The following is a 27879-nucleotide window of genomic DNA, read 5'->3' as shown; positions in this document are numbered from 1 at the left end:
TCAAGAAATAGCCAATGGTGTTTGACGTAAACCCGGAAAAACTAAAAAGCCCGCTTGGATTCAATTTTGAAAGGCAAAACAGGTCAGTTTGTTCGCAAACATAAAGAATGCACACAAATGCAATAAATTAGAATTGGGCAAACTGTGATTGAGGTGTCTTTTTAGGATGTAGGCTAGTATTTATGGCTACAATGACGAAAAATTCTCAAGTTTGCAACGCCTGTGCGAGAGCTTCGGTTACGCGACTAAATGTTGGTTTGTTAGCACTGCAGCGTTAGCAAGGAGAGGGTTATGAGGAGGCAATTTATCACGACTAAAACAGTCAATAATAGTTCTAGCATTATTACCCTATGTGTGTCAACGCTGATTGTTACCAACTGTGAGGAGCAAAACACGCCACGATGATTTTGTTACAATATATCTAGTGATACACTCTTGCTCTGACTGGTTACTTGTAACGGTGGGTAAGTTTAGTTAGTAGCCTGGTGTTAATGAGGCTTTTTTTGTAGTCAAACTTCGTCTGTTGACCATTTAGTATCGTTTCACTACCGTGTTAGCTTGATGGTTGAACGAGCATATGTGTGGGGGAACTTACGGAATGTTGTGTGATGAGTAGCCTAACATCTCGTTCTGTGTTTGTGTATGCGTTCTACCTTATGCTAAATGAATGCCCTACATCGTTGTGTCTCCATTTCCCATACATGTAGAGATGAATTATACAACCCACTTTGGCATATCTACTCTGAGATCAGACTGTTTTCAGGGGTTGCGGAAAACAACAGAAGAATGCTTTGACTTTCTAAATTTCCGCTTTGTGAATGTTTGTCAGAATAATAAACCAAATGCAGGCTATAGGTATATCCACAGACTTGGCCTAAGTGGCAACACTAGCCTACATTTCAAATGTGTGTAGGAGCTGGTACATCATTGAGTTCCCTGTTATCATGATGGATGAATAAAGAAACACTGAAAGATCAGCACTCAAGACTCAAAAGGGCACTGATGAGAGTTGAATGATGAGATCATGCTTGTGTTGCTCTTTTGTCAGTGTAGTCATTTTGACCATCAGCAATGTTTTGCATTGGTTTATTACAGAGCAAAAGTAGCCTACTTAAAGATGCAGTATGTAGAACTGGGGGGTGGGGGACACTATAGTAAATGATAGTATGGTGTTCATGATGATTTGCATTATGCTTTCAGATTATGTTTGGATATTAGTACATTACTCACACCAGAATGAATATTTGAAAATGCAATCTACTCTTGCCTCCTTTAAATGGTGTCAAGCAGACCTGCTCAGTTAATTGTTTTAAAGTAATATGCAAATTATACAAGAGAGGAATACTCAAGCTATTTTAGTAATAATTATACAAGAAGGGAATACCCCAGCCATAGTATCCTGTGTTTTTGCTTCTGTCTTAAGCAGTCAGCCACTAGCCATGGCACAAAAAGCAAGAATAAGAGTCTTCTGATGTCAGCCATCTTGTCATTCAGTGTAGAGGGGGACCTTTCTTCTGACCCCCTCCTCCCTGCTTGTTGGCGATCAGACTGGCTTGTTTACAGTGTGTTAGCGGGCGCTTGACGCAAGGCTCCCGCGGGGCCGGACAGGGGTTAATTGCTGCTAAAGCGGTGGTCTCGGCCCACTCCATAGCCCCACTGCTCCATTAGAGATGACACTAATGAGGCAGTGCAGGGAGGACACCCCTGAGTAGAGGGACAGCATACAACACAGGCTGCGGCAGCGGCAGGGAGGTGGTGGAGGTTGCGGTGGGGTGGTGTGGGGCCAGGGTTTATGCTGATAAACCAGAGAGCAATGCGGACTGAGCACTGCTCTGTGAATCATGCATGGGGCTCGTGGGAATGGCTGCAGTGTATGGTGTGGTGTAATTGTTTTCCACAAGCTCACATGGGCTTTTGATTTCTGTGTGTTTACTTGCTTTGAGATCATGGTGTGGTTCTGTCCCTACCCTGTTTCTTAACCCATGTCTAGATGTTGTTTATATATTTGTCAGAAAGAGTAGCCAGTATATTCACCTGATACCGCATCATCTTCATTTTTTGCTATCAATAGCGCAATGCAGAAATTATTCTGGGGCATTGAGTGAGAACTGGTACACAGACAAAAATCTAATACAGGGTTTGTAACTAATGATTCCCATATCAGAATGGGCTGAGTTTCGATCAAAATGACAAAAAAAAAAAAAAGAGCTATGTGTGTGTTCTTCAACCCTTTCTGATCTGAGATCAGCCTGTTTGTCTGTCCTGTGGTCTCAGTCTCCAGCAGCCATGAGCTTCGCCCCGAGCCCACACCCGTCCGGCCCCACCGGTGCCCGCAGCATCCAGGAGCAGAGGGAGCGCTGGGAGAAGAAGCGGAGCTGTGCCGGCCGGGAGCTCGTCCAGACTGAGCAGCGCTACTGTGAGCAACTGGAGCTGGTCACCACGGTCAGTGGATGTCTCCTGAGATATTAGGACTCACACAGTGAGCACAGTAGCCAATGGTCACTTGATTACGATTTGGATGCGACCAATACCCTCATGCATATAAGCCGTCAGTGTTTTTCTATGTGATTGTGTTCATCTTCCAACTGAATCACACCCATGTTCACAGCTTTGTGTGGTGTCCTCTATGACCTATTAGTGATTTTATATAATATATAAAATATATAATTATATACAAATAATTTTCACATAAATTCAGAGGATTGATAGTTGTTTACATTGATGTTGTTTACTCATTCTTTAATTAATGTACCTTGTGATGCACTGCATGACACTTATCAAACTCCCACCCACACCTCTTGGTATAGCTTTGCATATGTGTCATATTAATTAATCGTTTGATTATCTAAAGCAAACCCAATTTGTGAGAAATTACATATTCCATGCTTTGCTTGTCCACCCCACCCCCACCCGGTCCCCCTGGTAATGCTGAAGTAGCTAAACTCCACACCACGCTAAGTTGTTAAGGGTAATTGAGATGTCAGCCATGTAGAATTCTCTCCCCTCTCTTAAGACCTCTTTCTCTCTTTGTTTCAAGGGTATCTATATAAGGTGTCTGGCTCAGCAAGATGAAGAGCCACACACAAGAGGTTCGGAAAAAGATTTAATTTTCTCCTCCTTCTGTTCCTCTTCTCTCTACAGTACTTTGTGGAGATTTTGAAGGCCAAAGGAACCCTGAGGCAGGACATTAGAGAGAGCATCTTCAGTTCAATTAAATCCATTCATTTGGTAAACCAGTAAGTGTGCTTTAAATAATTAACTACATAAGCCGTGAAGAGGGTGGGGGTGGGGTGGACCAATTATTAAGTGTCTGGTATGAGAACAAAGTTTAAGATCAACTTGGAGATTGTCTGGCTTTTCTTGTCCTGTGTTATTCATACAAATGGGACTGAGAATCAACGCTGAGCACGAATCAAAAAACATAGCCGACCTCTTCCAAAGGCCTTTTGGAATGTTTTTAGCTTGCTTTAGGGAAGGGTTATTCCTAAAGCCTCCCTGTCTATTTGCTCTGTTTACTAAAGATTATTTTGTAAATGCGGTTGAAAAACACAGAAAACCTCCGACCTGTTTATGGATTCGACACGCTCATCTATTGCAACCTCTTTAGAACTCCCTTTTTTGTGGAGGGTCAGTTTGACAGGCTTCAGAAATCAATGTGCCTGGGTTAGAGCTTACTCTTTTAATGGTGGAGCCTTAGTACTAATTCATGAGGCCCAGTCTCTGGGCCTGTAGACTCTCAGCTCGAGGGAAGTTTGGTTTGCGGCCGGCCGGCCAGTGCAACAGAAGCTGCAAAGGAAAAGCCCGAGATGGGGCGAAATGGAGCAGATGAAATAACAACACCGCCCTCAAGTGTAGCCTTGGCATTGATCTGCACGAGCCGGCCTGTGGAAAAACAAACAGCAAATGAACTCGCAGGTGTCCAGAAGTCCATGCTGGTTAATGGGAGGCTCATCAGAGCGCTGTGGATGAGCCGGCTCTGGCGCCGAGTTCTGATGAGGCATCATGCGTTCTGATGCGTTCGAGCCGCACACATCTGAGCAAATAGTTACTGGCAAACGAGCAGCTCCCATCTCCTAGCTCTCAGTGGCTCTAGAGAAAACAAATCTGCAAACAGGCTCTAGCCTGGCCGCATTAAATCAAAGTGCCTGCTGGATTTGCCATTGACTGCCCAATGAGTTTCTTTTTGCTGTTTTTGGAAAGGCATATTTTTGGCGAGAGCGAGGTCTACCTCATCAACCTTGACATCACCCCAGCATGCGTTTCTGCACCGTTTTAAGGAGCAGAGCTTCTGATCAGAGTTTTACATAGTCTTTGGAACAGCCAGGCACGGCTTTATCACCGGCTGGCTGATTGAAAATTATTTACAGTTTGAATAATGAATCACAGTGGCTCCCTAAGGCTTCCATCAGTGCAAGACTGACAGGCATCCTTATGCTGCTCTCCACAATGAAGATGGAGAGTGGAATCTCCAAGTCTGATTTATTGGTTAAATTGGAAACCTATCACCATGTATCATCATTATGATCAGCTATTGGAGCCGCGAGGTGGTGGTGGTGGTGCTCGGGGTGGCAGGGAAGTGAGGATGAGGCTCAATGGCACCCTTTCAATTTGGATTCACTCAGAAATGGTTGTGCTTGACTGATGATAAAAAAACAAATCATTGGGATCTAGAGCTTTGCTCCTCTTTGATGCATTCTTACTGAAGCACCCATCCAATTTGAGCAATGGCCTGTCCAAAAATAGTCATTTTTGTCTTCATAATATGTTCATGCCAATACTTTAGAGGTGGTTTCTGTCTGTTAGTAATAAAATAATACTATCATTTTATTTCCAAGATGTAAGTGTTAAAGCAATGAAGTTGAGGTGGAGCCAGTATTTGGTTTCACCACAGTGCTTCAGTATGCTTGGGCACCAAAGAAACAATACAGAGAAAATATGGACTGTTCTGGCATGGCCTGGTTAAAAGCCCAGGAATCTACAATCACGGTGCGCGTCAGCACTTGGTGGTGGGAGGGGGGGTCTAGGAGCTATTGACATCCCCTGTTTTGTTTGTATACTCTGGGGGTAGTACCGAGTGTAATACATTGTGATTTTATTAAACAGTGCTGAACAGTAAAGTGGAAAAAATAGAATATATTGATACACCGATGCTATTCATCATCGTTTGGCTGTTCATGGAGTGTTGGGAGCAGGCCTAGTAGGAGCAACCCAATTATCCCTGACTGCTCCATAACAAACCATAATAACAAACTTGAAAGTGCTGTCACTTTACAGAGTAAGTAGCGCAAAATCAAAACCGTATTTGAAAGATGAATATTCCAAAACAGTGCGTCTGGGGGGTTTCTTAATGAGAGTAAATGTGGTATGAAAATAGATAAAAAAATATCCCACATGACGGAAGTCGGTCCTTGTCACTGTCAGCGGGGGAAAAAAGAGTAAGTCATATTACCAAATGCTATAGTCTGCACTGATTTTAGTTGTCCTGTTTTTCTTTACTTGTGTATGTGTGTCTGTGTGTGTGTGTTTCTTTGTATGATATTTGTTGTGCATCACCATGTGTTCTTACTTAACAACCTGGTGACAATAATTAGTATTCTCCTGCTCTAGCTCTCCACGCTTCATAGACTGTCATTGTTTGGCTGAGGCCATACCCATCCCAGATGTCGCAATTGCTAAGAATTAATGTGGATTAACATAATGCTAATGTTATCTTTGTCGTCTTCCTGACGCCCCGAGAAAGAAATTGCCCTTAAAATATATAAATATACTTCATAATTTTATATTTATCATAATAGCCTCTGGCTGTGTGGACGGAGAAAATCGGAAACATAATTTCCCCTGCCCTTTGCCCTCGTTAGAGCTCTCTTGGCTGTGCCAGCATCGCCTTATTACAAACAGAGTCTACCTTGGATTGCAACGTCATTAAAATCTATTTAAATCAACTTCAACAGCAAAGTGCTTCCTCTTCAAGCATGTAAGAACGTTACATCTTGGGGAACATCATTAGAGAGAAGGTGTGTGTGTGTTTGTGTGCATGTCTGTGTGTGTGTGTGTGTGTGTGTGTAAAGTATGTGTCTGTGTCTATGCCTGCAGGTCTGTGTGTGTATTTCTTAGTGTCTCCAGGTTTGTTGAATAAGCTCCTTCACAAGTGTCAGCGTGCTCGCTGATTTCCATCCGTGTGCATGCCTGTCTGCATTAGCTCTCCGCCTTTAAACCCATTGTTTTGTTCCTGTCTCTTGGTGAGCATGTTCTCAAAGCGCCCCGTCAGTGTTCATGGGGGAAAGACCCGCTGCTTGAGTCCCAAATAAACACGTTATCCATCGGGAGCAGACCTTAAACGACACCCCTCACGATTGACTACTGACAGCTGGATCTGTCAGGATCTGTCACCTTTGAACTTTGCTTAACCTCCTCATTATTTTCACCTATAAGGCAGGGCTGCCGTAACTGTGTTATTCAACTGATTGCAGAGAAGAGAGACACGAGCTGGCAGTGTGAACTCCTCACCCAGGTCATACTCTTACATGAAGGCCAGGGGAGACCATGTACAACTTTAATATCCCCAAAGGGCAGGCAGGGTTCTTACGAAGATCACCAAGTACACCACTGGGTCCTGTTGTATGTATCTTATGAATGTGCTGTTTGTCACCAGGACATTGCTGGCCCATTTGGAGCAGGGGAAATGTGGTCTTGGCTTTGAGCACTTCTGCTTACACCTACAACATTACGACACCTATGTTGACAACATTCAGAATGCAAACAAAGTCCTACAGGTAAGAGATCTAAGTCTGTATTATTATTCTTGATGCCCAGCTGCAGATTACTTTTTGTACATTTGTCTCCTCATTGGGTTGATTAAAAGGGTCTAATTAGGATCTATTGTTTTGAATAATTACTTGTCAAGGAGACAGGGAGCCTTTCGTGTGTTTTTCCTTTACAGTTGGAGGATTTAAATGCGACTCCGCATCACAGTTAACTAATGCTACCAGCTGTCAATATTTATTCATGAATATGCATTCATCATGGATCTATGCTAATGGGCTCTATTGCTTTCCCACTCCAATTAGTCCCATCCTATTAGGCCATTATGTACCATTTCTCTCAGAATGACTCCTTTTCACTGTGGTTAGTGTTGTGTCTTATGTCAGTCACTTGAAAATCTATTAGGGATAAAAATGGAGACCACTCTCTGATTAAGGCCTGGAGATGACACCTGCAACCTCTCTGTCTCTGAACCACAGGCTGGTTGTACCGTTAAATCTCTCATCTCTATGGACGTCCACAGCCCCCCCCATCACATTGAGCGGAACAGAAATAGCACTAGGGAAATCCATGTGCTAATTAGCTTTTCCGTTAGTTAGGAACATGTCGCTCCTCAGTTATAGATGGATAGTCAACTGATTTGTCATAGTAAGCCCCATTTTGGCATGACTGCTTCACCTTGATCTTAGCCCCAAAGAAAAGTAATTCAGGGGGGCACTGTGGCGCAGCAGGCTACAGCGCTCAAACCATATACGGGTCCGAGTGCCCACGGGGACCCAGGTTCGAATCCGACCTGCGGTCATTTCACGATCCCACCCCATCTCTCTCTCCCACTTGCTTCCTGTCACTCTTCACTGTCCTGTACAATAAAGGCAAAAAAGCCCAAAAAATATATTAAAAAAAGAAAAGTAATTCATGTCTATGCTATGTGTGTGCCTGTGTTGACGTGAGTTGTTTGCCACGAGTCCAAATGGTGGTTGTTTACGGAGTAATCCTCACCTTGCAGCTCTTTCACACTCTGACTGGAGACTGAGGAGCTGTGGTGCTGCTAACATCTGCTCTTATTTATCTATGGGAAGTCCTGAGCTTCAGTGATATTAATGTCTTAATTAAGAAGAACGATGTGTCTGCAGCAAATTGACTGATCCCATTGATTACGGACTGAGCTGCACACGTTTGCATTGATTCGTTCGCTGGGCCTACATGACCGTAATTGCCGGAACATGGGGTCCTCTGTTAGCAGCAGTATATCGCTGTGGAGCAGGGAGTCACCTACCCTTAATACCCCCCTCCCCTTCCCCACACATACACTGCTGCTGTGTCACCATTTACCAGGACCATCTGATCAGATCACAACAATAAAGTTAATTCATAAATATTTATACTCCCAGTAGAAACATTCAGCATTCAGGCCCCTTAGAATGTACAGGTAATTCTGTTTTTTTTTAGTTCTTCAGCCTTGAGTTGCTATAACTCCTCTTATTAGGTCTTTCGTTTTTAGTTTTGAAAACAACAAAAGGCACCCAAGACAAAAGAGCGGTGAATTTGTTCAGGATTTAAAAACTTGGACACCCCAGATGTGATTGATGTTTCTGTTTTTTTTTTTTTCAAAATGTTTGACTTAATTACTAATTACAACAAAATTACATTTTGAAATGCAACAGAAGGTGATACTAATAGACTGCTGAAGATGGAATGTAAGACTCTTTGAACCATGTTTACAATGGTCAATGAAGGATCAGTGCTAGGTATGGGTACCGGTATGTGTTGCAACATTTGGAGTTTCTGATTGAAGGCAACCTGAAGTCATAGATCAAACATATTGCAAATGTTTTAGAAATATTGGAAGAACTCTCTGTAGATAATAAACTAAAGCATGAAGAAATGACGACACCATATAGCAAACAGCAAAGCTCCTAATTGCCCCCCAGTCCACACCTTCATGAAATTTATCTGTGATTTCTTCAGGCATATATAGCTGGAAAAAGAAATCTATTTCTGATACACAATTAAATCCCAGTAATGCACCTGGCAAATACAACCAATACAGGAAGATTGGCCAAAGCACAATCAGGGTTGGAAGTGGTTCCAGTCCTGTGATCCAAAGTTCAGTATGTAAGATTTTTGTTGAACAATTGCTGACCACTCCCAAACCTTTACTTTAACCATAAGTTGCATTTAACAAAATGTCAACAGATAGTTTGTTGATAATCTGTCCATCTTTAGATAGTCGATAGGCGGACTATCCTGTGTAACCTTGGAAACTCCTGGTGGATGTAAGAAGGCTACTGCAAGTTCCCCAGTGTATTGCTGTGACTTGTTGTGATTAAGGGCTCTTTGTGTTGCTGATGGAGGCATAAATGACCACGGCAACAAAGAGCTTTGACTGAACAATAACGTCAAGATTGTTCTTCACGTCATTGTCGTTATAGTTTATGATCTGAAGGCTCTGACTGTACAGTTTGAACTGACTTTTGCACAGTTCTGTAAATTCTCCCCACCATAATGCTGGTTGTTTCTACTTAAGATTTGTTTTGCTAGCCAGTTCTTGAATGTTGTCTTCTTGTTTTCTATGTTCAGATTCAAGTCAAGAAGAACAAAGCCTTCAGGCGCTTCAAGAAGCTCCAGGAATCGCGGCCGGAGTTCCACCAGATGAAACTGGAGGACCTACTTCCTCTGCCCCTCCAGCGCATTCAGCAGTGAGTCGCAGCCGAAGGGCACATGTCCTATGGGCCCTGCCGTTAAGCCCATGCATCATTTAGTGCATCATGACATGTACATGTTAATGACTGCTGAGAATTGGTTGGATGTGATGCTTGTTATTACCTTCATTCTAACCTGAGTTTCATTCACACACTTGAAAGCATTGAGGATGTAATTATTTAGCTCATTACCTTGTGGAAACCTGTGGAAGTTCCTCTCTGTGATTTTTATTCTATTCGTTCTACATTTAGCCTGATTGTATTGTATGCTATGATATAAGGATCCCTGGTATAAGGAAGTATTTTCTTTTTTCTCACTGGAGGAAAGTTTGAACATGCTTTCTCCGTCATATCCTTTCCTAGAGAAAATACTAGAAACTGAAGCTGATCTCGCAGACATTTGCCCCTCCTCTCCCATCTGCTTTTTGCAGAAGAAGGCCCTTTTTTCTTCCTTTCAGAAACATGCGATCATGTTTCGACAGCGTCAACTGCAGCATTGATATAGTCATTTTCTAAAATGAAGCCAGTGCATTTGGTTCTGCATCAGTGTCTTCTGACATTGGTGAGTCTGCCTCCTGTGATGTGACAAAAGTCCTCTGATTTGCTGTCAAATCATTCTCTCCACCCCCCCCCCCCCCCTTGTTCGCACAGAGTGTGTGTGTGTGTCTGGGTGTGTTTTGAGATGCATTTTTTTGTTGAATTATAGGATATCAGGTGTAACAGCAAGGAAAACTGTCACCATCGGGTCGTGGTTTTCATGCTTGAATTCTCCTTCGCTGTTTTGTTGTTTTTCTAAGTCACCCTCTTCATCTCACGATTTGGAGACTTTTCAGCGACAGATGCAATTATTGTTTGAGGTAGGACTGTCGCCAGGCCCCAGACTGTCCAATAACTGTCAAAATTCCTTTTGTTAAGCAGCTGATTTTTTGTGATTTTTTTGGCTGTAATTTCATGCGGTCTCAGTTCCCATAGTTAATTGGTGTAACAGGGTGAGAAACGGGCTGAAACATGCTTAAGAACCAGCAGAAATTACATGACATTTCTTTATCAAGCTGTGCAAGTCTATCTTAATTAGGCTCGCGTGTCACCTCCACTTAGCCAATGAGATCTAAACATGAAAGAGGTTAGATGCGTCAGTCTCGGCACGGAGATAATTAAATCCTTATACTCATCTGTCTTGTTAACCCCCCCCCCCCATCTCTTTTAAACTCACCCTTTACCACATTTTTGAAACACTGTTTGCAGTGAAGGAAAGGAAAAGAGATGTATTTTTTGTTATGATGGACCTTCATTGATCGGTGCAGTGCTGCATCTGTGACCACCAAGAAAAGAGATGCCCTTGAATCTGGGTGAAGACATGGAAGGCGGTTATGTTGCCATTCAGCCTTCGCTTCCAGCCAGCAGTGACGTGCTCCCTTTTCTTTAACGCTCCTCCACTTCAGCCTTGATCAGTGCATCTCTCCTCCACATCATCTTCCATTGATTTGGGGGCCCCTCTCCACAAAAGAGACTGAGGAGGCACGGGGGACACATAATTGTGTGATGATCCTAAGTGGTGCTGTAGAAGTGCTCCGTTCACTGAGAGCCCAGATAATCAGGAGTCTCACCTCCAACCGGGAAGCGGCGGAGATTGTTGTCACTTATCGCCGTTGAGGATGATGGATGGCCGCAGCCACTATGTCTGGAGTACGGGCACTTAATACGCAGAGGCGGGGAGTGGAATAAAAATCATTGCGCTTATTAAGAGGCTTTCTGGAGGGCTGCTAGAGCTAGCTGGCCACAGGTTCCCCAGAGTCCCACTGGCTTTGACAGCGATGGGGTCTCATGCTGCTTAGAGATGGTGTTTTTAAGACTGTGAGCAAACCACAGGTCCATCTGCAGATTCATGTATGTAGTAGAGCTGTACCATGACCAGCACCTACAGTATACTACTGGGACACATCCTTGGGGGTGGGTAGGGGTGTTTAACATGGTGGTTTTATGTTAACCTTACTCTGGTTGTTAACCTTGCAGTTGCATTGCTTAATGCCTGGCAACAAGGAGGCAGCGTGGGTTTTAAGGCCTGTCTGTATGTCAGATAGTTATGTCTCCACTGAATAAAACAGGGTAGGCCTTTGGGTGAATGAGAAAGGGAAAAGTGTAAAAGTCTCTTCTCTTATGAAGGCTTTCTTTTTAAGGTGATCAATTCATTTCAATCTATTTTGTGCGAGAACAAAGCAGATCTATCTGAGCTTGCAACCTTGTGATTAGGTAAGGCCAGAGGTTACACTGATTCATTTTTCAGATTAGCTCTATTTGTTTCCCTGTAAGAAAGGCCAAGAACACATCAGAGCATCTATTGAAAGTGCTCACGGAATCTGGAATGGATTGCTGTTGAAATCGGCACAGATCGTTATTGCCCCAGAAGCCAACAGGTCACTGCCATGCAGCTTTGTCTAATTCGCAGAAAAGACAACCTGGAATGAAGAAAAGTAGTCCAACATTAGAATTCACCATCGCAAAAGATGGCCCTGATTTCAAGCTATTATGAAGAGGGGGTCATTTTGATGAACAAATTGTTTCATAGCATTATAACATTTATTTAATATCCTATCTGAGTCATCAGATCTCCCGGTGACTGGTTGGAAGAAGGAAAGAAGTGTAAAGCGGCACATCATTTTAATGCACAATACAGCGTTCACATTTATTAAACCAGGCGCCCTTTGTATCATCTCTCAGTAATATAATTAAATTTGACCATAAAAGAGTTTTTCTTTCATTTCGTTTTTCTGTGCAGTTTATTCTCATTTGTCTACTATACCGCGATTTCTCATTCTGTTTGATACCCCAGAGTTTACAGGAAGAGTAACGAGACGTTTGCTGCTTTTCTGAGCAGATATTTCATTTCTCGTACCTCAGAAGCAAGTGTTGTGTGGAGCATTACGCAACAGCCCAGCGCCGTGTTCAATAACCCATGCCCAATTCTGACGGCGCCTGTTGTCTCTTAATTAGAAATTTGAATTCTTAATGCGCGTATTTAAAGGAAAATAATTAGACACTTTTCTCCCGCTCGCCTCTTCGTTGCTGACGTGTGTGTAAGCAGTAACTGACCCAACGTGTCTGCGGGTGGCGGGCAGGCGAGGGAGGAAGGGAGGAAGGGAGGGAGGGGAGGGGTAGCAGAGATGAGCACGTTTCGTATGCGCATTCTAAAGGATCGAGCGCGGGGAGGCGTCCGCGTCGCTAACTAGGCCAGCGCTGCTTTCTAATACGTTACTCCCCATTCATTAGAATATCTGAACTGTTCTAAATCTGGTTCAGATGATGTTATTGTCTCATTATTTTCTCTTTACTTGGGCACTAATGAGTGGGACAGGATGGCTAAACGAGGGAGTTCAGTTTACATTATTAGGAATGTGCCTCAATAATGCTCATTAGACAGCTCCGGTTTTGTTATGTGGAGTCGCTAATTAGATTGCCTTTGCCCCCTTCTTCTTAATAAGGGCAGCGCGTGGCTGGTAATGCCTGTAATTTATTTGTTACTACAAGATGAGACAAGGAGAAAAAGAAGTGAAATCATTTTTTTTTTCCCAAGCACTCCTTAATTGAAGTTGGCTTAATTGGTGCATGTTTGGCTTTTCTTTCATTTGGAACAAGTAATATAGCACTTTTCCCCTTTTTTGCTCTACCCATTTAGAGGACTTGTGTTTCACTTGTTTTGTAGGCCTTGATGTTCTTCACGTAATGTGCCACAGCAGCTTAGTCGCAGCAAGATGGAGCTGTGTGGAGCAGCACGTGTGGGTGGGGCTGGTGATGGAGCTGTGTGGAGCAGCACGTGTGGGTGGAGCTGGTGATGGAGCTGTGTGGAGCAGCAGGTGTGGGTGGGGCTGGTGATGGAGCTGTGTGGAGCAGCATGTGTGGGTGGGGCTGGTGATGGAGCTGTGTGGAGCAGCACGTGTGGGTGGGGCTGGTGATGGAGCTGTGTGGAGCAGCACGTGTGGGTGGGGCTTGGTTCCGGAGCTGGTGATGGAGCTGTGTGGAGCAGCACGTGTGGGTGGGGCTTGGTTGCGGAGCTGGTGATTGAGCTGTGTGGAACAGCACGTGTGGGTGGGTCTGGTGATGGAGCTGTGTGGAACAGCACGTGTGGGTGGGGCTTGGTTGCGGTGCTGGTGATGGAGAAGAGTGGAGAGTTTGTTTGGACCACTTTTCCCGTCATGACATTTGTGAACCTGCCACCCAGTATCAGTGCAAGGCTGACATCTTCCAGACTCACGTGTGTGTGTGTGTGTGTGTGTGTGTGTGTGTGTGTGTGTGTGCGTGTGTGTGTGCGTGTGTGTGTGTGCGTGTGTGTGTGTGTGTGTGTGTGTGTGTGTGTGTGGCTGGCTGAAAAGCCAGTCGGGCACCTGTGTGTCTGGTGAGCCCGCGTGCAGACAGCTCGGTGAGCGGGACTCCTGTCTGCCACTGAAGGAGCGAGAGACAGACACAGTGGAAATCAATGTCTGTTGTCAATGGACTCCAAGGTCACCGTGACGACCCAGGTTAAGCATTCTCAGATTGGAACTGTTCTCAAAAAAATGTTTTTGCAATAGATGAAGAGACCAGGAGTGATGTCTGTTCTCCACCATCCCTTAAGGCCTTGAGTGTGTGTGTGCCATGATCGTTTTCCTATGTGCTGTGTGTGATTCTGTGAAATGAGCATGCAGTCACACCTCACTGAGCTGATTGTGAGTTCAGCCACAGTGCTGGTATTAAGACTTGATGCTTTTTGTTTATCCAGCTTCCCTCTGCTAGTGTGGCATGGAGCAGGTTCCAGGTCTTTGATCATTTCCATAGCAGATCAACCAAGATGAAGGCCTTAGGAGGCAGAATTAATGGATGAGCACAATCAGGATCTTCCCCAGCTTGAGCTCTTAATATGCCAGCTTTGGCAGACATCCTGCACTCACGCCGCTGAATAAACACGCTCTTTTATGGAGCCACACGTCACTCATACTCATCATGGGTGTCAATGATGGAGGGAATGTGACGGGGATGGAGGGGGAAATGGAGACGACGGAGTGTGTGTGTGTGTGTTGGGGTGGTGGTGGTGGTGGAGTGTGCGGTGGGCCTCATCATACTCTTTGGCTCTCCCTCTCCTCCCAGTCCTGCTTGCTTGAACCTTCCCTGTGAAGTGGAGTTTAAAGCAGCACGGTGACACGCGCCTCTCTCCCCCACCCTCGCCTACCCTCCACCTCACCTTGTCATCTCTGCCACTGATGACGGGTGACGCGAGTGCTGGCACCAGTGTTTACGTTGCGTCGACATGGCTGCAGGGAACGGCACTCGCTGGCACTGCCTTCTCCCCCCCCCCCCCCCCCCCCCGCCAACCCCCACCACCACCACACGCACACAGCCACACACAGTTAACAAGCCTCCCCCTCCACAGCAAATCGGAATATTTAAGCTCAACTTTCTGTGCCCTGGGGGAACGGCAGTCTGCCTCATGAAGGGGAGCCACTACCCCAGGGGTGAGCGTGCAGGAGCAAGTCCCGGCACAGGAGGCGCTGCGCCCAGTATGCTAATACTAGGTGAGGCAAATAAGCCTCGTTAGTGATTATTACGATCATTTGCCATCCTTTTTATGATGCTTCCTTCACTGATCAATTCCTCTGAGGCCCAGCATAAGTTGCTTACATTTTCTTGTGAGAGAGAGAGAGCGAGAGGGAGCGAAAAACTTTACCCAAAATATAGCGGGCATGTTTAATTTCTGAGGATCCTTTGGTGTTTTGAGGGCTGGTGAAATTCTTGGTAAGTGTAACGTTACATGGCAGGCTTTTCTACATCATTCAAGTCTTTCATTTCTTTTTTTTCCCCCTTTCCCCCCTTCTGCTCTTCTCTCACTCCCAGAAGCAGTGAAATAAATAACCCTTTCTGCTGCGCTTCCTGTGGCACCACCGTGTGATGGGGGGCATTTCCTTAATGGAGCCCTTTATTTGGCCTGTCATTAATAACCTTTATCTTCAGATGGTCCCACAATAGCACAATAATCAATATTTAATTTTTCCTTCGCAGCAATCCATCTGCAGAAGGCTAAGGTTTGTGTGCGGACTGTGACCCTGTTAGATACAGTTGGGTGTTTGTGAACTTCTCTTTTTGACAGGGATTTTTCTATTTCATACTCTCAAGGTCTGCCGTAATGGCCCATCTTGTGGAATAGCAGTGAGACAACAGACGCCAGTTTTCATTTTGACCAGCAGTGCAAGTGTGTGTGTGTGTGGCAAAATGTGTCTCCATTTGTGTTTGATCTCTCCCTGACAGATTATTTTTCTGTTCCTATACTGTTGGCAAAAACAAGGCCTAACTCAAACTGCTTCATGTGTACAATGACAAAGCCTACCTGCTAACCCTTAACTTTGTTTTGCGCGTTCTCTGGTTATTTTTAGCAACGGCATGGTCCCGGTTTGTTTATTTGTGTCTCTTCTCAGGTACAAGCACTTCCTGCGAGACTTGACAGAGAACACAAGTCCAGACAACCCTGAGTTTCAGCAGCTTTCAAGTAAGAGACTCCCATCAACACACACCTCTCCAAACAACCTCTCATCTTAACATGGCTTTGTCAGGAGAGTGGTGATTGGTTAACCTCATGCCATTTTAGTATTCTTCACATACCAGCAAGTATTTGAATCTGCAGCACGGAGAACAATATGGTTTTGTGTAACATCTGGTAGAGCTTTTTTTTTTTTTCCTGCACTGAGTGCTATTTTGATATTTTGGTAGCTTACCAGTTGTGTGAAAGTATACTGGTCTGGGGTTGTCAGTGTAAATGAATGATTATTGTATCTACTCTTTCGATAAACAGCAGTGTTCAGTGTCTTTGTTGTCTCACATTAGCCAGTACTGTCACAGCAGACTGTGCCCTTCGAGGATACAAGTATGGTAAAGCCCAACGTGAGTCTAAATTCTGGATGTGGATTTTGACATAATTAATTGGGCACAGATCAGAGGATATCAAGCGTGCAATATATAAATAAATAAAATCTTCAACATCAACAGAAGCTCGATAATGACTAATTTCTATCGTCAAATAAACAGCAAATCCGGCTTAAGCGCCCATGTACACAAGGAATTATTTATGTGTATCAATTAGAATCTTATTGCTTGTGTGCTGCTTTTGCTTACAAATTAAAACAGCCCCTGATTCTAAGATGAAGGTACGTATCCAAATTTGCCCCTCCATTGCCTCTTCCTCTTCTCATTAGAGAAGCTTTTTAAAACTCCCTTGCTTTTTATTAGGTTGGAATAAAAAATAACTTTCTGTACTTAGCTGGGGCGTATTGTAAAGGGAATTATTTAAAAACAACCCCAGACAAATCACATTGTATCTGATTAAGTGAACCAGCAGTGAGAATCGCAGGAGACTTTGTTGTTGTTTTTTTTTCCTTCTCGGCTTCTCATGTTTCTTTTTTTGGTGTCTTTTGTTTGTTTTATTTCGGTGTGTGCCCTTTTTTCTCCCTCTCTTGGTGTGTTTTTGTTTTGATTGCGGTAATTGGCGCACTTCTGCTCGCCTCGCCTTGAACCGTCATCTCATGACACACACTCTGACTCTGTCAGAGGTTAATGTCTGAAAGTTAACACTGGAGAGCTCCAGCAACAAAGTTCTGTTTAAACACCCTTGATGAATGAAGTACGCATTGCTGAGAACACATGTCCTTGGAATATATGTAATGAATTATCCAGTTTATTACTGCTTTAGCAGTGGCAGTGGGAATGTGCTTGGATTGGGTTATACGTTTAGAATTTAGAGAAATGTTCAGTTTAGTGGGCCATCTCCATATAAAAGCTTTTGTTTGGTTTACAGTGTAGTTGTTGTGAAGATAAGTAGCTCAATTAAGCTGGGTGATTGTAATGCATAGATAATGCACAAAGCAGTTCATGCAGAGTTTAAATTTCAAGGCTTTTTTTTACTAAACAGCCAATATGCAATGAATTGTAACAAGAAATGTCTGCTTGTTTTGTTAATGATGCAAACGTATAAGCATGCTGTAGTTGTAAATATAATTTAACCATGTGTGAACAACATGTGCATGTGTGTGTATGGGTGTTGCATATGTGAACACTGCAGGAAAGGCTGTTGCCATTTTCATATCCTACTGGATGTCATGTCTGTATTGGAACATTTGAGAAAGCACCTACCAACTATTTGACTGAGGCTTATTCACCCAGAGTGCTATAATTAAACATGAAACATACTTGATGTACTGTATGCAATGCACCTAACCAAGTTAATTTGCAAATCTGTTGCAGTTGTAAATTGTATACAATATCACCAAGTAATGTTTGGCCTTTCATGCAAAGACCAATTTTGTGATATTGAATAAGATGTACTCAGGCTAGTTTAGGGTACACTCTCATGTACACTCTTATGTTTGGGCAAGTGTGTGCATGCATAAGTAGGCATAGAGTTTATTATTCATTTATTCAGTAGGCGAGACTGAGGCTTTTGCTGCTTCTTCCCGTCTGAGACGTCCGTGTTGATGGTTGCAGGGGCGATGAGGGCGGTCTCCGAGGTGTGCCAGCGTGTCCAGGACAACGCCCGGAGCCACGAGAACCACCTGCAGCTGCGGCGAGTGCAGAAGATGCTGAAGGGACGCAAGGCTCGGCTGCTGGCTCCAGGTTAGAGCTTGTGATCAGCCATTCCTTTTATCTCCTGCTGAAGACTTACCTCTCTCCTTCAGCTGTCTGTGGGGACGGAGAGAGAGAGAGAAGGAGGGAGAGAGAAGGAGGGAGAGAGCGAGGAGGAGGGAGGGAAAGGAGGAGGGCAGGGGGGAGGGTTCAAATAAAAAGCGGAAGAGAAGTTAGCAGAGAAAAGAGGGGAAAATGTCTAATTTCACAGATATTCAACAGCCTGTCTAATCGATGGAACGTCTGCAAAATGACGTGAGATGTGTAATTTCTGTTGTAAGCGGTCGTGTCTTGACAACAAAATGAGTGGAATGTATCAGCGGATTCTCGGCACTAATTGCCAAGGAGGACTGTGCTCTCTCTCGTCAGCTCCCCACCTTTGTTGTCTTGCACTACTTGTGGAGTTGTGGCCCTTTCTTCCATGTTGTTTGTCCCAAGGGAGAGGGCCACGTGTGCAACAACAGATGAGAGAGAGACAGGCAGAGAGAGTGAGAAGGACAGAGAAAGTGAAAGAAAGAAAGAGAGAGAGAGAGAAAGAGAGAGAGAGAGAGAGAGACCGAGGGAAAGAGGGAAGGAGCCTCGTTGTGAATGCCTCAGCCTGCCAATCTCCCCCAGGACCAATTAGCGTCTCTCCTCATCTTGTGGGCCGGCAGATGAAAAGGAAGCTGTGTGTGTGTGTGTGTGTGTGTATGTCTGTGTGTGTGTGCGGGCAAGTGCTTCTGAGTATGTGCACAAAGGTGGTGAGGAGGCTGGCGATGAATACCCAACGAGCTGCGGGTTGATTTCCTGCTGATGCGGATGTGGGAAGTTGAAGAAGCTCACGCTCATCCCAATTTTCTGGCCCCCAGAATTCTACTGAGAGCCCTCTCTTGTCCAATATGTTGAGCCCTCACCATCCCTCCCCACCACAAAGCCCCGTGCCACCTCGTTCCCTTACACTTCAGAAGTCCTGCCACTCCTCTCCAGCCTCTCCCCACCACCACCACCCCCACCACCCCCACAGCGTCTAATGTGGGTAAAAGAAAGTGATGCTATACAGATGAGAGGCTTTTGAGTCCCTGAAACATATTAAGTGGCGCTTCAGGAGATAAGGGGGGGGAAGAGTAGATGGCAGTGGCAGAGAGGAGTGTGTGTGTGTGTGTGTGTGGGGGGGGGGGGGGGGGGGTGGTCGGGGGCGACAGGTCTCTGAGACGCAAAGGCTGAATCAATGGGACATCGATACGCCAGACAGACTGTCTGTTTCCTTGGAGTCCTGGAATGGCCGCTGGTGGCACTGTGGCACCATAGGCCCCACCTCAGCTCCCAGCCTCCAGCAGAAAAGATTGCAAGGGAGGAGAGCCGAGCATTGATCAAGTCACAACCCAGCTCTCCTGCGCCATGAGCAACACATGAGTTAACATATAGATCTGCCTCAGAGGCCAGATTTCCTGACTGCCATTTCTCTAAAAAAAAAAACATTCCGGAAAGACGGAACTTGTTTCATTATAATGTTCAGCATTGTACACCAACTCCTACAGCATGTGGACGGCGGTCACTTCCAGCCCTTAACAGTGGACTTGCCAGGCTACCCACTTCAAAGCCAGTCCTATCAAACAAAGTCCACTTCAAATTAACAATGATCATGCTTGCGGTCACCCCCATCACCCCTATCGTGCGTCCTTTTAAGCCTTTCATGATCTCTCGGCCGGCCACATCAGGAGGACCTGCTGGCTTTGTAGTGCAACCTTTAGCACCTCGCAAACCACTGGCCCTTTGTAGCTGACCAAAGGTGCTCTTTGACAGGGGAAGTTGAAAGCGCTCGACATGGAGAGGGGAGCTCCAAGTTCCTGCTCTTTGAACCTGGGCTCTTGATGGTACAGACAGTCTCTCTCTCTCTCTCTGGATGTGTCACTCTCAGGCAGGGCTGAGATGGAGAGGTGGAGGGGGGGGGGGGTTTGATGTAGAGTCTTCAGAGCTTCAGTCAGCCCTGCTGCACCTGATTTCCCCAAACACAAATTAAGGAAGGGCCCACAGTGACCTCCTGCAGAAGACTTTGGCTGACAGGTTGCCGTTTGACTGATTGCCGGGCTGTCTGAAGTTGGGCCGTGTCGTGGGCATGCTGATGCAGAAGTCAAACTTACTTCAAAACACAAAAAAGGATAAACTGTTGCATTTGTGTGATGCATTTTAGTTTTAAAAGTGTAGGTATTTGAGAAGTCTGGCTATTTGGTTTTAGTTCATCTGGGGGGGGGCGGGGGGGTGGTCCAATCAATACCCAGTGTAGTAGAGGCATGAAATCTCATTTCTGAGGACCATGTGGAAGGATGTCTGATCAGCATAACTACGTATTAAACCTATGACATTTTAAAAGCAATATCACCCCAAATTGACCCCTGTTCTAATCATGGAAAGGTTGTCTGTGCCTGAGAATGTCCAATTGGGTCCCCGTAGCTATAGCTGTTCCCTGAACAGCAATCACTCGATGTTGGAGCAATTAAAGAACCGGTGGCAGGGCTAAAATTTCATCTTATCTGTTCAAATGTCAGCATTTAATTTATTAACCATCAAATGGCTGTCAGTCACCGAGAGGAGATTCCAGGAAATCCTTACACGTCTCTCCCGCGCACACACACACACACACACTAACACACACACACCTGTTTCATACTCCCCCATATCCTGTGCTCCTGTGTTTTTAGGAAGGTGGTATATCCGCGAGGGCTGGCTGAAAACCGTGCCCCCTAAAGGCACCGAGACTAAGCCCAAGATGTTCTTCCTGTTCTCCGACATCTTGCTGCTGACCAAGCCTTGCAGCTCCCTGCATCCCACCAGCTCAAACAAGTTTGAATGCCAGCGCTGCTACCCCCTCAAGGAGTGCACCGTGGACAAGGTGTTTGGCCATACCAAGAGCCAAGGGGGGCTGATCAGTGTAAGTGTCTGCTCACTTGCTCTCTGCCAGACAACACTCCGACTCAGACATTTTAGACATAACAATCTTATTATTTACAAACACTGGCAACAGCAGCATTCAGAGCCCAAATAGGCAGTGGAGATGATACTGGAGGGCATTCCATGCCTGATCCTTTCACTCTACAACTTTACAAGTTAAGTTTCATACCTTCAAGCACATTTTTCATTATGGTTCAAGATACCTGGAGAGTTTACCTGAAAAATTATAAGTAGGTTAAAAAGATAACTGATGATTGTTCAGCCAGAGAATTAAGCCATTCATCAGATTTTTTTCTTACTTCAATTTATCTCACTCTGTTTTTGAGCAGACAATAGCACCTCTCCATCAAGTCTGTAGCCCCCAGGTATACAGGCAGTCCTCCGAGGTCAGATGATTAATTGTTTAAATGGGAGTTTATCTGCCGGAGTTATTATGAGACTGCTGTGGAGAGCTCCATATCATTTCTTTCTTTGGCTGCTAATTGCCCTGATTCCTCATTTGCGGAGATAAGACTTAGATGTAATGTGTTTAACTCTTCTCTGCTTGATCCTTTTCCAGGTCTCTATGCTGCGGCTGTGTGACAAATTATGTCTAAATAGTGGATGGTGATTCCATCATGAAAGATTGAGTCGAATGTGTTGCTGAGCTCCAAATGAAAGCGTTTAGGCAGTCAGGATTTGGTTGGTCCTCTGCTTCATCAATATTAACTTGGGTTTTGCTGCTCCATGCAAACAGCCAGGAGTTATGTCTTGCCAGCCAGGCTTGCCACAAGTTTGTCCTTTATCCAGATTTGAGATTTGGATTTCTCCAAAGGAGGCTGTCTAGCTGGTCTCTTAATATAAATGTCTGTACGTATTCACATGTTCATTTTCATACTTGTCCTGGTAGCTGTCAAGTCCTTTTGCAAATGAGATAATCATGACTATAGTTTGGCCCACTCAAAGGTCCATCCAACCATGAATTTTTATACAAAATTGCGTTTCCGTGACAACACCCCGCAACAGGCCGCCGCCGGTCCGCCTGGGGAGCATCACTCAGGGGCTGCTGACGGACGGTGGTCCGGCGGAGGAGTGCTGCCGCTGCCTCCGATTATCCATCAGATCCATCTCTTCCTCCCGTCCAGTCCATACATCTTGCTCAGGCGCCTGTCGCCAGCACCCCGCCACGCTCTCCCGCAGCCTGGCAACCACACATTATCTAATGGCAAGAAATGACATTTCATTAGCTTGTTATCCCATGGAGGCCCCAAATGCATACTCAATAGCATTAGGCGTAATTTCTCATAAGGACACATTATTGATCCAGGGGCCCCCCCACCTCCCAGCCGCACCTGGACGGAGGGAAAGAGGCTGTCAGCACTCCGGGGCCCTCCTCATCTGTGGCATGAAGAATTAAAGGCAAATTAAATTTGACAGCTGGAAATGCCATGGCAATCTATATGCAAAGTTTGCAGCAAAAAAGAGAGGGAGACTGGTGAAAATGTCCCCCTTTTTTTTCGCCACGTTCATGTTTGGAGGAGAAAAGCATTTTTTTTTTGTTTAGAGAGGGAAAAATTCCTTTCTCTTTCCATCATTCTTTTTGCATTTCCCTCCATTCTGTCCTCTGTCTTGTGCTCTCCTTTCCTCCTCTCTGCCCCCCCCCCCCCATTTCCCCTTGCTACTTGAATATTTTTCCGCATCCGTGACAGATTCCCTTTGATGTATAAATAATCAAGCGAAATTATGTGCAGTGAGGAGGCTCCCTGCTCCAGCGTTCCTATTATACAAAGTCATTTCTACCTAAGAGGGTCAGATTTTTTGACAAATCCCTAATTACTGCGCAGCCATAGAAGTGGAATCTGTTTGTGCATAAATCAAGCCATGCGTCCCCCGAGTGGCTGGTACCTAATACTGCGCAGCGCCAGATTCGGCCTCGTTCACTGAACTCTGTAATTAGATAATGCTTTTGATGATGGTACATTTGAAATCTTAATCCATTTAATATAGGAAGAGCCTTGCACCTCCCACCCCAGCACGCACAGGAAAAAGGCCTCTTATTTTATCAGTATACCAGGTATCAGTATAAAGCGGCTGCTTACCACTTTGCTACTATACATTAGAATTCCAAACCTTGCGGTAATAAAGATTAAAGATGATTACTGATATGCTCTCCGCTTCCTGGGAAGGTTCCCATGATTCTCATAACCTCAGGTAAATGTGAGGGGTCATTTAATATTTCCGCAACCCTAATTATAATCGACTCTAATGGGATTCAGTTGTAATTATTCAGGGATAAACCCTGCCTTTGTTTGGGGATGGATGGCTGGCGTTTTCTTGTTTGACATGTGTAATCTCGCTGTAAAGTCTCTCTAATGTGGATGAGTGATGGTAATTACTGTTGACTCAACGGATGAGCCATCTGATACGAGCGCTTCAGAAGGATGGAAGGGCCTTCTGGAAGGGAAAAAACAGTGGCCGAAAACGGCCTGTCTGTTGCACAGTACTGGTGATAATTTGACTATATCAACACAACTCTGGGCTCATCCCTTAGATGCCGGGGTCAGCATGTTGTGATGTGATCATCACAGTTGTTGCGTTGAACTGCTTTTGCCTGACTTCAAATCCATTTCCATTTAGCATTACATGATTGGTGACATGTCTTAAAACAGAAAATGAAGGTGTCATATTTAAAGTGGCTGTATTATTTATGCAAACATATATTTATGCAGTAGCATAATCAGTTCCACAGGTGTCTTTAGCATGTAATGTCCAGTTTATCTTCCACAGGTCTTCCATGGATCTGTTGATAGGGTGACATAACTATTGTTGTCTTGATGACTGTTTCATGTATTTAACTTGCATTACATTGCTCCTGCTCATTTCTTGTAACCTGATAATTTACACAGAAATACTCCTTCAGAAATGTTGACCATCAGAAAAACTTTCAGGTTTTCTTTTTTCCAACCTGGATTGGGGTGCCCTCTAGTGTTCAAAGGATATCATTACAGTGTGTTCACTTGATTCGCAACAGTGTATCAGATGAGCTCAATTGTGCTCACATCAGCGCAGGCAAAGCCATTCTAGAGACAAGGAGCTCGATGAGTAATGATTGTGAGGGAGACAACTGTCTGATCCTTGAAAATGATCCCTCAGAATTCTCCCCTTATGAACGATGACTCCAGTTCCTTCCGCATCTGTGGCGACACTCAGTGACCTCTCCATCTCTCTCTCTCTCTCTCTCTCCCGTCTCTCCTCCTCTCCCTTTCAGCTGACCTTCTCCAAAGCCAAACTCCTGCTGATGTCCAGTGATCAGGAGGATATCAACGACTGGTATCGCAGCCTGTCGCTAGCCGTTGGGTACGTGCCACGAAGCCGGGGCAGGGCCGTCTGCCTCTCAGACGCCAGCGCTCCAGCTCGCAAGCATCGATCCCACAGCCAGCCAGCCACCTTCTGCCCTCGGCCCGTCACTGCAACCTCTGTCCTAACTGCATCCCCGCAGCACAAACAGGCTCACTTTAGTGTTAAAGTTGGTGGCAAGTGTCTCACAAAGTAGAGTCTGTTTAGGTGTCTCGGCTAATGAGTTTGCCGTAGAGGAAGGGCTAAGAGAAGGTAGCAGTCTGGCCCATAATCACATCACACCAGGGGGATCATTTAGAGTGAAGCAAGGGCCTCACTCTACCTGAAGGCTCCTGAGCGCACAATTAGTGGTGGCCCACAGTAAGGCTATTTGTAGTGGCCAGGGAAACTGACAGCACAAATGACCAGCACAGCTGGTGACTGTGTCTGGTTGAGCTGGAGATGGTGAACTCAAGGGCAGCCATTTGACAGGATGTGTTCGCAGAACTTCGCACTTAGAAGTGAATTAGTAACTTAGAGTGTAAGTGAATTAATGGGATTGGGAACAGTTACTCAACTACTGCAAAACTGTATGCATACCTTCTGAGGGAAAGAGATTCACTACTTAAACGCTGCATTAAAAACGAACATGATATTGTGTGGTATAGTCTTTGAGTTACAGTAATTAATTAATCTGCTTTAGTATTGAGTAATAGTAGTGTGGGTTTGTATCATATTGCTAACCATGGACCTTAAAATCCATAGTCCATAGCTAATGTTTATTGGTTCTGAATATATAATCGCTTCCATTCAAAAATGGGTATCCAGTTCCTGTTTTAATATGGGATCATGTTTTAACTCTAGCTTGCGGTTTAGAAACCAAATCCATGCTCTTATTACGCTTTATTGCATTCTAGCAATCTTTATGTCATAGATTATCGACTCAAATCAGAGGGAAAAAAAACAGAGAAGCCATGACTCTTCAACTCCTGAAAAAGTGTGGCTTTGTTTTATACCTTTAAAACACATTTTACACAATCCCAAATCCTCCCTTAAATAAGTCTTGTGATAGGATTGTTTAGAAAAAGAAACAGATCCATAGGATGTGTGAAAGCATGTAGCATTCTCATACTACACAATAATCGGTGCCCTATTTTGTTGACCAAGGCCTACAGATGCCACTAAGAATTGTTGCAGGCAGCTCACTGCGCCGGGATTAGTGTGTGCTTCACCTCACTGTGTGTTCACTGTGCTGAGTGTATTTCACTAATTCACGGATTGGGATAAATGCAGAGACCAAATTTCCCTCACGGGATCAAAAGAGTATATATACTTATTTACTTACTAAGACCACCATTTCATTCACAACCTGCAATACAAGCTTTCCATTCCATCTCCTCGCAGGCAGCTGAAGTCCAAGGCCACTGTGGTGCACCGGAGAGATGACCTGTGCAGGAGGCCCCTGAGATCCTCTGAGGAGACCCAGCAAACGACCCCCAGCACTCCCCTGGCTCCAGCCCACGAGAACCTTCAGACCACAGCAAGCGACGAGCCTCACGGCAGGAAGAGGAACATGGTAAGATCCCTTCATCTCTTCAATCATGTCATGAGCTCACTCTGTCTGAACACTCTGTCTCACCTCAAGTCAGTTTGTTAATGTGTATATATATGAATATGCAACACAAACTGTGTAGCATGGTGTAGCTGTTTCAATGTTTCTTGAAAAATCAACTTTAAATACAATAGAACAATATTTCAGTTATAAAAAAAAGATTGTTTGTTGAAATTCAAGTACAGTCTTTAAAATTGTTGTTGAACAACTACACAATATCACCTTAACCAAATCAATCACAACCCCTAAACCTTGCATAATGGTATAAAAATAACTGTAAATATTGTTCTATTGTATTTAAAGTTGCTTTTTCAAGAAAAATCACTACTCACTACTATCTTGCTTCATGTCCTTTCATTTGTCAAAAATGTTTTTTAACCTGACATATACACTTTAATCTCAAGACTGACTCGAGAGTAGACTGTTGATTGGCTCAGTAGGGGTCTGACTTGCTGTGTCCTCCCCAGGGGCCCAGCGAGGGGAGCAGAGGCAGTCAGGTCCTCACCAGCTCTCAGATCACACACTCCGAGATGGTCTCCAGCGCCCCCAAGAGGATTAAACTCTCCGATGCTCCCAGGGCAGGGTAAGGAGCTCATCAATCACTGCTGCATGGGCATTATGGGATTAGTATGGGAACCTTTACTCACACTTGGATGGTCCCACAAACTCAAACAGACTATCTGTTGACATACTGTTAACATTTGACCATTATGCAAGGTTTAGGGGTTGTGATTGATTTGGTTAAGGTGATATTGTGTAGTTGTTCAACAACAATTTTAAAGACTGAACTTGAATTTCAACAAACTATCTGTAGGTACTCAAGTAAAGTGTCAGTGATGCTTGTGTTAGATTTCCATTCTCCTCCCGAGAGATAAATATATTTATATGTATACCTTCGTAAAGCTGTAGTATCAGCAGGATTCACACTGAAGGTGCATAGTCATGTCATTCTCCCATCTACCCACAGGTCTCAGGAGGCCTCAGGTTCCAGCTGTGTGATCCTGTGACGAGGTGAAAGCCAGAGCTTGGGCACTACACAGAGATGCCCAATCAGGATATCAGGGTATGGAGTCAAGCCAAATGGGCTCCTCAGAGCCTTAAAATATGCCTAGATGGAATCATTATATTTGATTATATTACTATTATATTACTAGGTATACCAAAGATGGGAATAGGGTGGTATGCTAAGGAGAATGGTGTTACAGAATGATTTGCTTTCTCCTGATGTTGAAATGCATCTGCTGATTCCACCACCAGCAGGACTAGCATGTGACAGGAGGCCTAGATGATGTCATATTCCAGACGTCATGTGCAAAATATTTTGGTCAACACAAATGTATTCACACAAATGTCTCTAAAACTACTTTTTAAATTCCATTTATAAAGCCGCACTGCTTTTTTAAAAGCTGTATTTATAAACATAATGTGCTAACTACTAACAAAATGCTTGCAAATACTACTTTTTAGAATAGTAACATTTCTATGTGGGGTTTGGGGATGAGGAGATGTGTGCAATAGCAGAATGGTGTGTGTGGTAGCGAGTGTGCACTGTGTTCACTGTGTAAAGGAACTACTGAAATGACTGAGTCACTCCCCATGAAATACGATGCCTATGTAACCACTGGACCAAATCTTATGGTATTTATACTCAACATAATATATCACAATGATTGTATGTTGCAATATCTTCATTTATGTGCAAACAAATTCCATTTAATCTATTTTGTTGATTGGTAACAATTATTTTTCAGCTGAGCCTACATTTGCTAAATTGCACTGGGGTTCAGTTGTTTTAAGTGTAATGGGGTTATGAATCTACAGGTGCCTTTTTATAAAAATTTTGTCTCATTTACCTTTTGTCTCATTTACTTATTGCTGAAGAACTGTTACTCTAAAAAAAGCAATAAATTCAGCTTTACTCTC

At 44.4% G+C, this 27879-nt stretch overlaps 1 protein-coding gene across 1 annotated transcript; it reads left to right on the top strand.

Moving 5' to 3' along the window:
• Nucleotides 1-27879, top strand: arhgef39 (Rho guanine nucleotide exchange factor (GEF) 39). Its single transcript, XM_076297265.1, has 12 exons — nucleotides 1-82; nucleotides 2275-2442; nucleotides 3142-3236; nucleotides 6653-6773; nucleotides 9343-9461; nucleotides 15905-15975; nucleotides 17964-18092; nucleotides 20780-21009; nucleotides 24277-24365; nucleotides 25749-25920; nucleotides 26424-26539; nucleotides 26924-27879. Exons 2-12 carry the CDS (start codon nucleotides 2287-2289, stop codon nucleotides 26961-26963), a joined length of 1338 nt encoding a protein of 445 aa, XP_076153380.1. The 5' UTR covers nucleotides 1-82; nucleotides 2275-2286; the 3' UTR covers nucleotides 26964-27879.

This window comes from Alosa pseudoharengus, unplaced genomic scaffold (assembly GCF_046254945.1).
Source record: "Alosa pseudoharengus isolate Yale_2024_CS ecotype anadromous, Long Island Sound unplaced genomic scaffold, YU_APseudo_1.1 YU_APseudo_1.1_scf_20, whole genome shotgun sequence".
Taxonomy (NCBI): domain Eukaryota; kingdom Metazoa; phylum Chordata; class Actinopteri; order Clupeiformes; family Clupeidae; genus Alosa; species Alosa pseudoharengus.
Note: the sequence above shows the minus strand (reverse complement) of the source record. Positions and strands in the feature narration are given on the sequence as shown.